At 42.8% G+C, this 17,551-nt stretch overlaps 1 protein-coding gene and 1 long non-coding RNA gene across 2 annotated transcripts in view; one reads left to right on the top strand and one right to left on the bottom strand.

The window, feature by feature from the left end:
• LOC116667695 overlaps positions 1 to 17,551 on the top strand; it is a 299,877-nt gene that overhangs the window by 265,874 nt on the left and 16,452 nt on the right. Inside the window, exons 4-5 of the long non-coding RNA XR_004324683.1 lie at positions 8,705 to 9,053; positions 13,824 to 14,006. This is a non-coding gene — a long non-coding RNA (uncharacterized LOC116667695). The remainder of the gene's footprint in view (positions 1 to 8,704; positions 9,054 to 13,823; positions 14,007 to 17,551) is intronic.
• Positions 1 to 17,551, bottom strand: part of PAH (phenylalanine hydroxylase) — a 63,476-nt gene that overhangs the window by 40,792 nt on the left and 5,133 nt on the right. The window contains exons 2-3 of the mRNA XM_006195317.3: positions 16,445 to 16,552; positions 5,113 to 5,296 (exon numbers count right to left, since the gene is read on the bottom strand). Coding sequence (XP_006195379.1) covers positions 5,113 to 5,296; positions 16,445 to 16,552 — 292 coding nt within the window. The remainder of the gene's footprint in view (positions 1 to 5,112; positions 5,297 to 16,444; positions 16,553 to 17,551) is intronic.

The raw sequence follows: 17,551 nt of genomic DNA, 5'->3' as shown, positions 1-17,551 counted from the left end.
TCATTTTACAGGTGGGAAAAGGGAGGCCTACGGAGCCCAGCAACTTGGCCAGTAACTACCATCCACGAATTGAACTAGAATGATGAAAACTCCCAAATCTGTGCTGCCACTCAAGTTTACCTGTCTGTCTCATATCCTAATGTTGAGAACGAGAATCCTGTTATCTGCTCACTCTATCTGAGTTGACTGTTGCAAAGCTTTAATGATACAACTGAAGGAGAAAGAATTTTGGATTTGACATGCAAATGAGGAATCCCTCTCAGAGTGAGAGCCTGCTTATAATCTTATGATCTCCCTTCGCTTTAGCCCTGTGACCTGGCAAGCAGACTGGTATGCAGAAACAGCATTTACTCAGGATTCTTCCCTTGCCAGGGAGTAGAGCTGCCTCTGATGACTGCACGGGAGCAAGCCCTATCCGAGCTTCCAGCTCCGAGGTTGGCACCACCTCCGCTGTCAGCTTGGGTCTGCTTGTCTCGATGAGGCAGTCTACGAACATAAAAGTCCCATCCCCGCTGCCAGAGGACTTCCAGCAACATCAGCACAGACAGCAAGCATCCAGGTAGACTGAAAGCAGCCCCGTGTGTTTTCACAAACATGCAGATCACGGGTCTCCAGCAGACCAAGGGCCACAAGCATCTACAGCCCGGAGGCAAACGCGGGCCAAGTGAAATGCATGGAAGGTTTGGAACTGAGGACAGGACAAAGGGAAGATGATGGAAACAGAACAGATGAGCAGAGGAAAGGCAGGCACAGGTGGTGGGAATGGGGAAAGCCCCCAACCATCTGGACCTTCTTCCGTCCTAAGCAGCTTCTCTCTGCAGGGTCTCAACTCTTCAGGAACCGTGACCCCTTTGAAGATCTTCTCTCTTAAAAAATACACGTGCACATGCATGTGTGCCCTTTTGCCCACAATCCCAGGAGCTCTTCCAGTTCCTCCAAGGAATTCCTCCCTCACAATGGATCTGAAACTTCAGCCTTCTCATGGCACTGCCTTTCAGGGCAGCAGGGCTGAAGCAGAAAAGAGAAAAAAACTCAGCAAGCTGGGAGGAGGGAGGGGCATGTAGGAGGGAAGGAATAAACATAATGATGTTACTTTTGTTTTCTCACAATAATTTTTCCCCTTGAATCATTCCTTCAGAAATTTATCCAAGTAAAAAAGACAAAATCATCAGTGCCCCCAAGCTAGCTAGACAGTAGATAAGACAAATAGATAGATGAGTAAATAAATAAACTGTTCAAAACGCCGTGAGGGTGCTAGAAAATGAAAAATTTCTGCTCCCCGCGGAAAATACCACTGTACTGGCAGTCTGGACTCTCTGTTTCCACACCCAGACCCTTATAATCAGCACAACTCAAACAAAATCTACTCAGTTTCCCATTGCTCTTGGAAAGTAACTCCAAACAGATACATTTCTCAAAAGGTGATGACCCTACACTTCTGTCTAGCCAGAACAGTTTGTCCGTCTTCCTCTCCTGGCTGCAACTTGTCTCCGTGCAGGAATTTTCCACCCCCACCCCCGACCCCCGCTAAATGTAATGTCATGCAGGAGACTCAAAGGGAAAGGTAAGAGGATTAGTAGATTGATCGATGGATGATATTAATGCTCTTTCATGTTGGGCTGAAGAAGGATTTGAGGTCATCAGGAGAGAGGGCAGGGGGAGAAAAGAACTCAAGTATTCAAAAGACTCTCTGGATTAAAATCCTATTAAACTCACATCAGCTTCTCCAGGAGGTGTTTTAGGAGGTTGCGGTTTCTTTAACATGTCACCGTAATTGACCTTCCCCTAAGCTGTTTTGGGTGGGGAACTTAAGCAATTAAGAAACTGGAAAATTTTCATTTTCTAGCACCCTAACAGCCTTTTCAACGGTTTAAAAACTAGGATGGAAAGTGGGTTAGCCTAATTGATTTGAGGGGTTCAGAACTCCCACTTCAACCTGCTGTCAGGCTCACCCAAGATCTGAGCCCCTCAGGAGAAAGGGCATTTTGTCGAGGGAAAGAATCCAAAGGTTCAGATCTACGACAGTGCATTTCTTCTCCTAACTATTCTCCCATGGATTTCTACAGAACGAACAATTTGGCAAAAGGGATGGTTTTTGGCCTAAGATGTTCTGTTTCTGGGTCCAGACTCCAGTTCACAAAAACGACCCCAGAAACCCAAAGAGCCCATCTGTCTCAGCAGGTGCAAGACTGTGTTGTTTCAGCATCACTGTGTCCAGAGCAGCCATTCTGTTGCATGGATGTGAAGGTCAGGAAAGCGTGTCAGGGATGGGAAGCCAGGAGGGGTGGGGTGAGCAATCATCCAAAGAAATGAGAGTCCCACAACACGTGTTGTTTTAAAGGCTTAGTCTGAGCGTTTTTTCCTCCACTGGGTCAAATGTCAACCCATCTGTAAATATCAACGCCTTGCCATTCTGAGCCCCTGTTCTGCCTCTGATGAACCCCATGCTGCTTATGAGGTACCTTTGTGTGGGGATGGTGGCTTCTTCACTTTCACACTTGCTGGGTCCTCAGAGTTAAAAGGTAGACAAGAGGCCACTTTCCACCAGCCGTGTCTCCATTACAGCACCTGCCCCTCCTCTGTGCCCCTCCTCTGCCCCCTTCCGGCTGGGCTGTCTCCATGCCCTTGTCAGCTGTGAGCTCCTTAAGAACGGCAGTGCTGACGTCTTTCCCTCTAGCTCCAAGCATGTGCCTGGCACAGAGCAGCACTCGACACCTGCTTGCCCACAACTGCACAGAATTCACTCTGTGCCTTAAGGCAAGTCATGGCCTCCATTTTTTTTCCCAATGAAAAATGAAGGGGTCTGTTGGGCTACGTGACCTCTGAGGTCTTTTTCTGGTTCTCAGAATCTCTGAAGAAGTGGCTGTGTGCAGGCTGGCTTTTCTCGGCTCCTGTGCGTAGGTCATTATTTGTCGTAAGAGTGATGATGATGGTGAGAACAGAGAACATGGAGTAGACCCTTAAACGTGCTCTGTGCTGTTGGCGATGCTATTTCAGTAATCCTGTGAGGCAGAGATTTTATTCCCCGTGACACAGTGGCAGATTGTGAAGGTTAGTAATTTACCCAAAGTCACACCAAGTGTGCATCCTGGTTCCGGAGTCTGGGCTCCTAACTCTTCTTCCACATCCTCTTTCTGAGCTTCCAGTTCAGGCTGCCAGCCTTTCAGCTGATCAGTATACATCTTCCCTGCCTCCTCAAGGGGCCTGGCTGCCTGTCAATTGCTTTGATTTCCTACCCCAGGGCCGCAGCTGGCCAGCCTCCACCTGCTCTGAGCAGAGACAGAGCTTGCCCCGGATCCAGCAGGCCCTTCGCCCTGAGGGCCTGTGGCTCCTGGTGGGAGCAGGTGGCCGGAAAAGCAAGAGAAGGCGGTCATCAGGGAAGCAGCTTACTCGGGAGGTGGAACAGGAAGGAAGGCAGAGAGGGCTCATGTGAGATGGATTCCGAGTGCCCCACCGTCCCACCCAGCGACCTGAGCCTATGTCTGCCCTTGGGAAGGGCAGAGCCCTGGCTAGGAAGGCCTTGGAGGTGTCTTTTAGTAAGTGCTTCGATGGCCTGTGCATGGGTCTTGTCTAATTTTAAAGCATCTCTGCCTACTAACACTGCTATTTTCTGCTACAGAGCCTGAAATCCTCTTTTTCTGGCAAAAAGGAAAAAGAAACTTTTGATTTTACAATTGAAAAAAATGTCTGATTATTTAGGGAAAAAAATAGTTCATCTCAGCAATAACACTTCAAAGTATTTACCCAAATGAGTTACCCAAATGAGTTGAAAACTTATGTCCACACAAAAACCTGCACATGAATGTTTAACAATTTTAGTTTCCAATTCCCCAAATTTAGAAGTAACCAAGATGTCCTTGGTCATAGGTGAACGGGTAAACAAAATGTGGTACATCTCTACAGTGGAACATTATTCAGTGATTTTAAAAAATGAGCTATTGAGTTATAAAAAGGCATACAGGGACCCTTGCTAAGTGAAAAAAAAATTGTCTCAAAAGATGATGTATTCTGTGATTCCAACTGTGTGACATTCTGGAAAAGTCAAAATCGTGGACACGGTAAAAAGATGAGTGGTTGCCAGGGGAGGGAGTAAGGAGGGAGGGATGAACAGGTGGAGCAGTGAAACCATCCTGCGTGAGACGTAACATTATGCATTTGTCAAAACCAACAGAACTAGACAATGCCAAGCATGATCCCTAATGCAAACTATGGACTTAGTTAATAATAATATAGTTAACGACCACCACATACAGTCATTTACCCAGCTGGGTATTGTTCTAAGCACCAACTATGCAAGATCTCATTTAATCCTCCTAAAAGCCTTATGAAAAACAGAGGGTATGGCCATTAAAGAGACCTGTCGGGGGTCTCAAAGCTAGCAAGTGGAAGGAGGAGGATTTGAACTGAGTCTGTCCAACCCCAAGCCCATACTTGTAATTCCTACACTCCACTGCTCTCCGGAGCACATTAACGAGCAGCAATTTTAGTGCGTAGGTAAGGGGGCAGAACAAGTCTTGATGACTGCTCTGTTTAGTCATTCAGTCACAAGTATTTGCTGAGCGCTGTGTATTAAGCTAAACTCTGAGGATATTAACACAGGTAAGAGGCTCCCCCTGCCTGCAAGGCGCTCGTAATCTAGTTGAAGAGACAGAAGAGATGAGCAATGACTATGAAAGTCGTAGGAACAAGGAGCCCGGGAGTCTCCAGCTCTAGAAATGGCATGTGGTGAGGACGTGGGGGGAGCCCCTTGCTGAAATGGAGAGAGCTGAAGACTTTTTCTTTAAATTGTATTTACATCGGAAGCACCCTGGCACCCTAATCATATTACCTCCAGAGATTGGGAAATTGAGAGTGTAATAATCCAAGAATGAAAAATGTATAAAAACTGTAGCAACAGATAACAACTAATACAAGAAAGAGCTATCCTGAGGAAGGGGGGAAAGAACTAACATTTATTAAATGTCTAAATATGCAAGGCACTCTTCTAGGTCCCTGACCTACAACCTTTCGCTTAATCCCCCAAATGGTCTTCCAGTGTAGATGTTGTTCTTGCAATTAGTTTATGAAGAAAATGCACAGCCATTTGTGCTGCACAACTCCTTCGTCTCTTACCCGTGTCTTTCTTCTTATCCCGGGAAAGCTCGTGCACCGTGGCGCCGATGTCGTGCCTCAGGATCTTGATGATGTTGGCCAGAGCTGGCACGCTGTGCTTGTCCAGATAGGTGAAAAATTCATACTCATCTTTCTTTAAACGTGAAGGTCTCGATTCAATGTGGGTCAGGTTTATATCATTCTCCTGGAAAAGAGAAGTGGCGGGTAGGAAGGGACCAGTCACTGGCATTGAACAGACCAAGCACATAAAACCAGAGCAAAACATACAACACAGCAAAACGCAGAGTGATGAGGAACAGGATTTCCTTATATATAAATATATACACACTTTCATGTATACTTTCATGAAATGTACTTTCATGTTTTTAACCATCAGTTTCTCCATCTGTAATTCTGTGGTACTAGTGGTACCTGCCTCATAAGTTTGTTGGATATGTTGGATAAAATGATACATACACACTGCCAGGTAAATGCTCAGTTAAAATACATAGTAAATGCTCAGTTAAAATTACCCAGTATAGTTACCATTCATATTTTTATATAATTACTTTTCATCCAAGTTAGGCATCAAATGTATATGTAGCACCTACCAGGTACTGAGCACTCTTCTAGGTGGCTGGACTACATCAGTGAACAAAACAGACCAAGATATTTTCCTCTATTAAGTGTACACTCAAGATGTGGGGAGACAAATAATAAACATTAAAGAGAATTGATTTATGCATTATTTTATGCAGATGACTAGATAAAAACATTGTGGTACATTTACACAATGGAATACTACTCAGTCATAAAAAAGAATAAAATAATGCCATTTACAGCAACATGAATGGACCTGGAAATTGTCATACTAAATGAAGTAAGCCAGAAAGAGTAAGAAAAATACCATATGATATCACTTACATGTAATCTAAAAAAAAGCAAATGAACTTATTTACAAAACAGACACAGACTCACAAAGAAAACAAACTTATGATTACCAGAGAGGAAAGTGGGAGGTAGAGGGATAAATTGAGAGTTCAGGATTTGCAGATACTAACTACTATACATAAAATAGATAATACATTTCTACTGTATAGTGCAAGGAACTTGAATGAAAAAGAATATGAAAAGGAATATATGTATGACTGAAACATTATGCTGTACACCAGAAATTGACACAACGTTGTAAACCAACTACACTTCAATTTAAAAAAAAAGTGGCTGGAGAGAGAGGGCCATTTTCCCTAATGTCAGAGTTTTGGTCTTCTTACCACACAGCCTTTCCTGCCAGGGATACAGTGAGCATTCTGCAAATATCAGCGTTTACCATTATTACTATTATGCCAAATATAAAAAATGAAAACCTCTGCATAGAGTAAACACAAGAATATGCAGCCCCACACAGACACCCTTCCTGCTCTTTCTTCCTCATCATTCCCAAGGGCACAGGATGGAGCCCTTTTTTGTGGGGACCAGCTGCAGACAACACACTCCTGACCAGGTAACCCAGTGTGGACCCCTCCCCACCCCCATACAAAGAGTATGTGGAGGAGAGAAGGCCAGAGAGATAGGGGTTCCTCTGAAGCTTTCTACACAGACCGAGATGACTTCCTAAATGATGCAAAGAGCAATGTCATCCTTCTTGGCTCTGGATGAAAGAAAATGGTTACACACCACTGGCTATTTACCTAAACTGAAACTTCAAAAGAAGAGACAACCAATCCCTGCCCTGTAGAGAGCAGAGAACACAGCCAAGCCGGGAACCAGCAGCAGACACACCTCCAGGGTGCTTACTTGCCAAAGAGCACAGGAGGGCAGGAGGGCGGTGGTGAAGGAGGTGGGAAGGGGTGTAGGCTGGGGAAAAGGCTGGAAAGCCGACTATAGGCTGTTAGTGTTCCCCACCCACACCCCGTCCCTCGCACCAGCACTTCCAGAGAGAAGCCTCTCACTTTAAGAATAGCCATAAAACAGTGTGTGCCCCTGACTCAGGTTTTTATAAATCTGGAGCCCTAACTTATGGGAAGCATTTTTACCAAAGTTTGTAAACTAACAACATTTCTCTAAGAGGGGAATGGTTAGGTGCACTGCGGTGTAATCACACGGTGGGGATTATGCAACCACTAAAAAGCAGGTAACAACAACACGCTTAAAATGAAGTGCCAGGAAGCCCTCCAAGATGTGGTGTAGGAGTGGTGGTCTCCAGATGATGGGTGATTTGATCTCCTTTCTGTTTTCTTTCTTTTAATCATAGTTCAACTTTTCTAAAAACATTTATTACTTTTACAATGAAAATTTAACATTCTCTCTTAAATGGTTATAATGACAGCCACTTGGGAAAATACTTTTGATGGATATAGGTATGGGATAATTAAAATATCTTTTAAAAAATTATGCCCAGGCCAAGGAAAAAAAAAAAGACTAGAATGAAATGCATCACAGTGAGTTATGACAAGATTATGTGTGACTTCTATTTATTTGCCAAAAGTCTTATATTACCCATATAATGAAAAGAAAAATACACCTTTTAAATATGAGTGAAGTTTCTGACTAAGAACACCCAACCATATCCTTTAAGCTCTCTCCCATTTGAATCAATTTGTGAATAATTAACTCTCTAACTTGGCATGCAGTTTCCTAAGTGGAACTTTTCCAGCTCATTAGTGTGGATCCTTAGATAACAATAATTTTGGTTGCAAAGAGAGCCTTTAGAAATAAACCTCCAAACCTGATTATGATTATCGTTACCTTTTTTGTAAGTGAATTTTTATCTTTAAACAAGGGTTCTCTGTAGGTTTACACACGGATCCATACACACTCACCGCATCTTTGGGTGAGAAGTACAGAAAACTTTCTGTTACTCCACGTGGACATCTTGGCAGAGACAAGAAAGGTTTAGAGCTAAACATTTCAAAGACAATTTCACGATTTGCCCAGTAGTTAATTTCTGCATAAAAGATGGCAGAGTCACAATGTGAGTACTCAGGACTCTTGAATGGAGAGTGTGGGGACCAGAGAAAAGCAAAGTGAAATGAAGAGTTTATTTTAATAAGGGTTCATCAGAACCCCCTTTCTGCTCCCTTCCATGAGGAAAATCTTCCTAAAGGGGGATGCATCACAAGTGGATAAAATTATAGATACACAGAATGAGTGTAATGAATAGTGAAAAAATGGATTTGTGTGTCTGGAACTTCCCTTGACTTCCAGCTTAGGGCCCCTTCCTCTCCTCTGCCATCTCATTCCTGGAGGAAAGAAGCATGGTATCTGAAACGAGTGTGGGCTTTAGAACTAAATTGAGTTTAAATTCTGCTCTGCAACTCACTACGTTTGGACACAGTAGTTGGCCATTTTGAACTTCTGCTTGTCCGTGTTTAAAATAAAAATAGTATTACCTAGTAGCTTAATGAAAATTAAAAAAAGGAAAAGCGCCTAGTACAACTGTGGCTTCATTCATAGATACTCAGTAAGGACCTGTTATATACTACCTATCTCAGCTTCATATCAGTACACATTTTCCCAGGAATTGAAACACATTAAGTTTATGAGTCATTTTATCAGTTGACATTTGCTTTTACCTTAAACTTTTATCAGCCTTTTTTTCTTTTTTTCCCAGAGAGCACGTTTTTAAAAAGGAGAAGGAAATGCTGAGCATACTTTCAGATGAGGCTAGCCTGGAAAGGGAGAGCTTCTCGGAACCCCCTGTGCTGTTGCCTTGGGGGAAGTTCATGCCCTGGCTTGTTCCAGAGCTTTCTGGGGCAACATCAAAGACATTCACAAAGAAGATCCCACATCCTTGGTCTCAAGTTACCGGAGAGGAGCCTTTCAATAACTCATCTAATCCACCGTCGTTGTGCCAAACACTGTCCTAGGTGCTGGGCTGCAACAACGAACAGAGCTGGAAAAAAACCCGTCCTCTTGGAGATTACATTCTCGAAGGAAGAGACAAACAATAACTATAATAGGTAAGTAGAATATAGTCTTCAGATGGAATGGAGAAAAATAAGCAGGAAAGAAAGATCAGCTCTTCCAGGGGTTCAATACAGGTGCTTTTTTAAACAGTGGGGTCAGGAGGTCCTCAAAAAGTAAACAGGCAGCACGTAAGCACAGACCTGAAGTCCGTGAGGAAGCAAGTCATGAGGGAACAGCAGGTGCAAGGCTCCTGGGGCCAGATATTGCACAACGTGACCGGGGGCCGTCAGTGAGGCTGGTGTGACAGGTGGGGGCTGGGGGAGGGGCAGCAATAGGACAGGAGGCACAGAAGTAACCAAGAATGACCTAGAGACCATTATCTCAACTTTGGTTTTCACTTGGGGTGATGTTAAAGAGCTATGAGCAGTAATAGGACAGAAACGTCCTTTGACTCATATTTTAAAAGCAGCACTCTGGCAGCTCTTTTAAGAATAGACTGCAAAGGCAGACACAGTCTGGGGACTGCCACAGAACTGGGGGTGAGAAATGATGGTGACAATGACAGAGAAGTCTCACGGAGGTACAGGCAGGGTTTCCCATGTATCTTACCGATCTCTTGTGAGTGGGCTGGCAACAACCATGGCTGACCAAGAGTCTGGAAACTAAACCTGCTGGGCTTAACAAGAAACCAAAAACATTCAGAAGTCTGAGCAGCACAGCTAAACTCTAGAGGGAGCTCAGCATTATCCCCCACTCCTCTCTGGAGGGGAGTTCTTGGGCAGGGTCAGGCTGGACTTTCAGTAGGATTCTCCCCCCGGGAGACCATCTTCTGGGATCCCACTCGTGCTTCCTCTAGCAGTGTCTTTGCTGTAACCTCTTGGCCTTTTCTCTCCTCATTCTTCTCCCTCGTTGTTAGATTGTTTCTTCCCCATTCTCCTTTCTGTGTGTTTGGGAATGTACCCAACTCAGAGGAAACCCCTTCCTGGGGAGAGCTGAGGTAGCAGCTCAATCCAAGCTTTTTTCAAGGCTTTAGAGAAAAGAGCTTTCTTGTTCCAGGTTCCCCTTTCTACATCTTTTCTTGCCACCAAAGATAAGATCAAAAAGGCCCAGTGGCCTGTTTCAGTCCAAGCTACCGATGAGCATGCACAAGTCATATGCCACCAGTGGACCATAGCACTCTGTCTACACTTTCCCAACTTCATGATGGACATTAAAAAGGAAGCTCTGTGTTGCTGTTTCTCAAATATGCCCAGCTCTGAATAGGCTGGCAGCCTAAAAACAGTGCCAGTTTTCCATGTGAGTTTCTTCTATTCAGCAACTAGATTATGAAACCTACACAAAATGTTTAGTGCAGCACCATTTGCATGGACAAACAATGGAAGCAACCTAAATATCCACCAACAGGAGATAAAGTATCATCAAGAGGGAAGCTAGAGGGAAATGAATAAGCAAGAGTATATGCACAAATCTCAAAACAAAGTTCACCACCTTCTCCCCAAAAAGAAAACTGCAGACAGACAGCTACAATATGATTCCAATTTTATGACAAGTAAAAGCTTGCAAAACCATGCCATATATCCTAATGGATATCTATGTATAACAGAGTCTTAAAAGATGCAAAGGAATAATATAAATTAAATTCAGATTAATAGCTACCTCTGAGGAGGGAGATGCATGTTGGGAAGGGATACCCAGGGACTGGAGTCATTTCTATGATTTATTTCTTAAGCACGGAATGAGTTACATGGACATTCTTTATATCACTATCTATATTAGGGGGTTTAAATAAGATGAAAAAGTCATGTGGGTTGTAACAACTTTCCTCTGCCCCAGTGGAACTCAATGCTCTTCTTATTTTGATTAAAGATGCAATGTTCCCTGTAAACATTTTACTGACATGACTGCTCTGGACGGAAGGCCAAAGGGGCAAAAGCAACCCTTGTGATTCCCTCTTGATCTTGTCCTGCTCACCAGGCCCAGGGGTCACAGGCAGGACTTTAAAGTCCAAACTTGAAGTAATAAACATCTTATATGTGCCCAAACGTTCCCGTCTGCAACCCCGCCTCTGTCCCCAGAAACGCTGAGGTTGGTAGATGGTAAAGGATTTGGGGATTCCGTGAACTGACTGCTTGTTTATGCTCTCACCTCAAGTCATTTGTTTCTTCATTCTGGAATTTCCTTCCCCCTTTCTCTCACCCGGCCAACCCTTTAGGTTTCAGCTTAAACATGGTGTCTGCAAGAAACTTCCCCTGGCCACCTTTGCCCCAAGCCTGGGTTAAGAATACTCGTGGCACCTTGAACTCCTCCCAGTTCTCAAGGGGCGGAGAGTAAACTGCCCGGCTCCTCCAGTCTCCTCAGCACCTGTACAGGCTCTGACAACAGCTGATGCGTAAAGGACGTTAACTGAATGTGTCACTGAGAAAGTATGAGCTCACTGCCTATCTGATGAGGGGAAGGCGGGGGTCATCTGGGCAGAGGTCAGACATAGGAAGTGAATGTTACAAAGATAGTCTGTATTTGTCACATCTGGGCTATAAACAATAGGCTATATAGATTTGTTTCCAAAAGACCAGACTCCTGTGGAAATGAGCTCAGAAGCAACGTTTAACTCTAAGTGTCTAGCGTGGAGCAGCTTGCTTAGTCTCAACCTATGCGTCTCCATAAATTAAATGACGATAACTGAGCATACCCATGTACTTCAGAGCTCTGTCTATCTGCCTGTTTGCTGTTCCCCTCCCTGGGGAATGCGCGGTGAAATGATTAGTGGAGTGCCGGCAGAGGAAGGGAAACCTCTTTACAACTTCCTCCAGGAACTTGCTGCTAATTTTATGGCCCATTACTAAGCCACTTACAGTAAAGACTCTCAGGAGACTACTTTCCTAAGAAGGCATGGGACGTGAGCTAGTGGAGGCTAAAAATACAGAGAGCTATGGAGAATCGAGAGAACCATCTACTGAGGACACTGGGGCGTTTGTGGGTTAGCAAGTAGAGGTTTTGGTATATTCTGAATCGTCTGGCTCCAGCTCAATAAAACATCTGCTTCATTACACCCACCAACCAACCAATATGTGTAAACACCATATCTCTGTATCTCTATTATAAAAATCAAGCTGCTTGTGTTGCATTCTGATGTTGTTACTAGTGGAAGTCTGAGACCACAAACTCACTGGCAGGCAACGTCATCCCTTAACAGGATGATGACTGGTGTTAACCATCTGAGGAAGAGACAGCCGTGCTCGTTAAGCATAGAGGTGACTGTCATAGTACTTAGCGAGGGACTCACAGGGAGCAGGTGATTCTCCCGTGTGGACTGTTTCTCCCTCCATTGCCAACACTGGAGGAGCTAGAACAGATTTTTATCTTTTGTCTTTATCAAGGAAAGGTAAGTTTATTTAAACCATAATTTTCGCTTTGATTCTGCCCTGATTTTACTAGCTGTTTTGGAAGTAGTAATACTTGACTTTAGTGCCTTCCAGCATCCTTCTTCTGTGGGGATGTTGCCTTCAAGTGATTTGTAATATGCTTCCTATACTTTCTACATTTTGCCCTTTTGCCTCTGAAGTAATAAAAAAAAAAAGCAGTATTCTTCTTCCATGATGGCCCTTCCAATATCTGAATGAAATAATTGTTTCTTCGCCCCATATTCCCTCTTCACGCCAAATAATCTTAATCCTTTAACCATTTTTCATAGTTAAGAATTTTAAGAGTCCCCAATGCTCTGTGACCCAGAAAATACGGTGCATAGAAATAATAAAAGCAAACATTTACTGAGCTCTTACTATATGCCAGATAGTATTGTAAGTACTTGTGTGTGTTATTTCATTTTAATTTTCACAGCAGCCCTATAAAACAAGCTTACTATTGCCTCCATTTTAAAATTAAGGAAACTAAGCTACCAAGAGGTTAAATAACTTTCCTAAGGTGATCCAGCTCATAGGTGGTACAACTGGGTTTTCAACCCAAACAGTTTGGTTCCAGGCAATACAGTCTTAACCCCAATGCTATTCTACTCCTCAGGGCCCCAAACGTAGGTTACAACAGACAGCCTAGCGCTCATAACTTTAAAGCAGCATAAATTCGATGGAACACTAGTGCCTGCAAAATGTTAATGGGTCATGGCCAAAAATGCCTGAGGAAGATAACATAGACTAAGTTTCCTCTCTGCAGGGCTTCCCATAGTCTTTAATATGTCCGGATGCATGATGGCTCTCCAAAATCTAGATGTAGGCTTTTCCAGCCATATTTACTCTTGGAACTCTCTTCTAATAAAACATCTACTAACCTGTGGCATTTGATAAAATACTGTTTAGAAAAGACTGCTGTTGACTGAAGAAAATGTACAACCTAAAAGTTGTGAATTATGTTTTATTTGGCAGACTTTCTGAGGACTTCAAGCCCAGGAGACAGCTCTAATGGACTGCTCCAAAGAGATAAGGGAGAAACCAGGATATATAGGAGTTTTTGCAACAAAGACCATGTAGTCAGAACATCAGAAGATGACTGTTAATTAAAGAAAACCAGATATCTCACGTTAAGGAATTTAGTGCTTTTCTTTTATTTTTAAGTTTTTTTTTAGTTTTAGTTGTTTTTCTTTCTTTTTTTTCTTTTTTTTTTTTTTTGAGTGGGGAGAGGTAATTAGGTTTATTTATTTTATTTATTTTTAGAGGAGGTACTGGGGATTGAACCCAGAACCTCCTGCATGTTTAGCATGTGCTCTGCCACTTGAGCTATACCCTCCCCCCTAGTGCTTTTCTATGTATGGGAAGATCCGAGAGTCTGGGCTCACTGAAATCATTCCTTTGATATGCAACTTAACTGTCTAGGGCCAGTGTCCTGTGCTTTCCATCCTGAGTCTCCTGGGTGCCCCGCTGAGGTGGCTGCAGTGGCTGATGGCTTGATGGCCTGGCATCCTGTTTCCATCCTGATCTCCCACAGGGCTCACCACAGAAGTGACTGCAATGTGATGGCTTGATGGCTGCAACATCCTTTGTTTACCAAGGTGGCAGGTAATATTTTTCATTCACACTGCCCTAAAGTGTAGTTTAGATTCTTCCTTTTTCTTTCTTTTTTTTTTTTTTTTTGCCATTTATTACCTTTGATTTCATTTTAAATGGTCCAGAAGTTTATCATCGACTACACAATTTAAAGGTTTTGTCTGTATTTTCATCTAACATTACTTCTCCACCTTGTTCATAAAGATATCATGAGAGATGTTAAGTACACAAACACACTGGAGCCACGAGAACCCCTGGTTCTACCAAGCTGCTCTGCTTTTCTGTAATGGTCCCACCCTGATGCTTGGTCATTGCCATTTACTGTAAATGTTCACAAAATATACTGAGTAATAATTCTAGAGATTTTACTTTTTTGGAAAAAAATATTTTAAAAATCAAGGCTCTTGACTCTCTCTATCCTTCTGACATCTTTCTCCTCTTCACATGTTCTCAAAGATTTCTGATAGGTTTCACAGACCACATGTGGAAGGGGTACAGGAACAGACATTGTAGGAGCATCTTCTGTGAGCTCAGAGTCATACCAGGCATTTTACAGAGCACATCAGATCTCACCGCCTGAGGGAGGTATGGGTCATTAGCCCCACTTTATAGATGAGTAAACAAAGGCATACACATGTTAAACAACCTGTCAAAGTCAATGAGCTCTGGGATTCAACCCCCACTCCCATCGCCCCCAGCGTACAGCTTGTGTGCCTCGGGTGTATTTCATCCAGTCCTAGTAATTTAGTTACTCCTGGCTTTTTATTAGGTTGAAAATATCCTGTTAATTTACTAGTATTTAATTTATTAACTCTAAGGCCTGACCTCTCTAGAGGAAAACACTGATGAACTGTATAATAACAAAGGCTAAAATGGGACACAGGCGCATTTTACAGACAATTTCTTTCTTGTGAACAGTTTGTCATTCAGAAAGCACTTTGTCCCTCGTTTCAACACTCATTTCTTCCTCTCACTCAGGCAGACATTTTCTTCCTCCCCTTGGATAGCCAGGTTTAATTTTTTTTTTAATCGTCTTGATTGTTTAGATCAATTCTAGACTTATGTGAAGTTTTCTGAGGGGCTAGCACAGAGAATTCCTGTATACTCTGCACCCAGTTTCCCCTAATATTCATACCTTGTATGGTGTGGAACGTGTGTTATGATGAATGAACCAACGTTGATTCATTATCGCAAACTGAAGACCATACTTTATTTGAATTTCTTTACTTTATATCTAATGTCCTTTTTGCTGCTCCACAGTACTACTCAGGACACAACAGTATATTTAGTTGTCATATCCCATTAGGCTGCTTTTGACTGTGACAATGTCTCAGAGATGTCTTGTTTTTGATGACGTTGATAGTTTGAAGAATACCGGTCAGGTATTTTATATACTGTCCCTTAACTGGAATTTGTCTGATGTTTCTCTCATGGTTAGACTGGGGTTACGGGTTTTGGGGAGGAAGACCACAGAGATGCAGGGCCATTTCATCAAGTCACTCTGCACGGCCCACACCTAAGCTGTGAGGAGTTACGCTCTCCTTTGACTACCGCGTACCTACTTGAATTACTTGGCATTCTTCTGCTTTTAGGGTTGTCTCTTCTCCATCTATTTATGTATTCAGACACCAGATAGAATTTTATTAAAACATTACTGGGTGGAAATTCATTAGTTCAAAATATTCCTTCTGAAAATCCAGGGCAAAAGAGTTTTTTAAAAGTCTAACTTCCTTTGCTCACATTCAACTTTAATTTCGTTCTTCATCAAACACTTCATACACGTAAAACTGGGTTTGTAGAGGGTATAAAGATGACTCAGACAAGGTTCTCTGCCTACAGAAACTATCCTCAGGGCCAGACCGGAATGTATACAATTACCAAGGCAGTATGTGCTGCAGTTAAACTTAAAAAAAGTGCTTTGGGAACACTGAGAAGACAGAACAGCGGTGCTTCGGGGTCTGCTGAGGATTGGTTCCAGGACCCCATGGATACCCAAATCCGCAGATGCTCAAGACCTTTATATAAAACGGCGGTGGTAGTCCAGTGACGACCGTTAGCCCTCCCCGTCAGCGAGTACCACATCCTCAGATTCAGCCAGCCCCGGGTGGACAATTGGGTTGAATCCGCGGGACGTGGGACTCGCAGATGTGGAGGTCTGACTGTAATTAACTCAAGGAAAGTTTGATAAAAGAAGTGTGAGTCCAGGACTGGCTCCCTGGGTGTGCAATCAGTGATTCTCAGTGATCCTAATTATGAAATGGAGAAACTTTAGTTAGAATGAAAGACTTAACTAAGACTTAACTAACCATACAGTTAGTTAATGTAAGAGCTTAAGCTGAAAATCAAGTCTTCCAATTCCAGACCCTATGTTCTTTCACTGCATTCAGCCAGAAGATAACATGGGAGTCTGCTATGCCATTATTCAAGGCAGAAATGAATAAAGCACTTACCTCAAATAAACGCAAGACTTTGGCCAGGGCACCAACTTCTTCTTTGAGTGAGAAGATCAGTGAAATGGTACCATTTTGATTGGCATTGTCTTCAATATAGCTTGTTTCCTACAGGATTAAATGCACTTGGGTAAAATGTTTTTCACAGCTTAGCAATTTATTCCTGTTGAAACCTACAAAGAAGAAGCAAGCCTGAACTCTCTCTTCTAGGTATGCTTTGGAATACAATGAGCCACATATATTACATACAGAAGTATACGTGTGGTAGAGAATAAGTAAATCAAGAGAAGTACAATGCTCAGTGATGCTTCTGGATCTGATTTCAGTTTCAATTTTAGAAAGATCCAATTATTCACTGATGTCACCAGTCACACTATAGAGTCACGGCCTTTTAATGAGCACCTACTAAGTGCCCAGTACAATTAGGGCTCTGAGAGAAACAAAGATGAGTAAGAGGATGCCCCATTCTCCAGGAGCTCAAATTTTGGCTTAATAGACATATACACAACCAATGAGATAACTAGAAAAAGATCTTAGAGGTGGTATGATATGGTTCAAAAATTATCCCAGGAAAGCAGTGAGAAATACAGGGTAGAAAGTACTAAAAATAGAACACACACAGGCTTTTGAGTCCAAAGACAAGGGTTGGAACCCTCTCTCTTGCATTTACCAGCCAGAGCGCCTTGAGCAAAAAGCTTAGCCTTCTTAGCTTCCTCATCTGTAAAGTCAGGCTAACATGTAATCACACCAAGCCCTGTCAAAACAGTATTCAGATGATGAAAGAAAGAAACAGATACAGTAGTTTAAATATAATATTAAGGGAAGGAGATAAAAATGATGGAAATGTTAAAAATACACAAGAATGACTTCTTGGCGGTTGGCAAGGATCTCAGGGGAGCATTAACTTGTTCTCATATGCTGGTATCTGAGATACCAATTGTTAAAAAAAGGTCACGAACTACATGAGAACACACAAAAAAACCACTGGAAATGGATGTCTTAAAATAGCAAAGAATGTCAAGGATAGCACTCTTTACATGAACAAGACAGCAAATGGAGGTGGGGTTAGGGTATGCATTCCAAAAAGGGTTTGCCAAAAGCTTTTCA

The sequence above is a fragment of the Camelus ferus genome, chromosome 12, assembly GCF_009834535.1.
Source record: "Camelus ferus isolate YT-003-E chromosome 12, BCGSAC_Cfer_1.0, whole genome shotgun sequence".
Classification (NCBI taxonomy): Eukaryota; Metazoa; Chordata; class Mammalia; order Artiodactyla; family Camelidae; genus Camelus; species Camelus ferus.
Note: the sequence above shows the minus strand (reverse complement) of the source record. Positions and strands in the feature narration are given on the sequence as shown.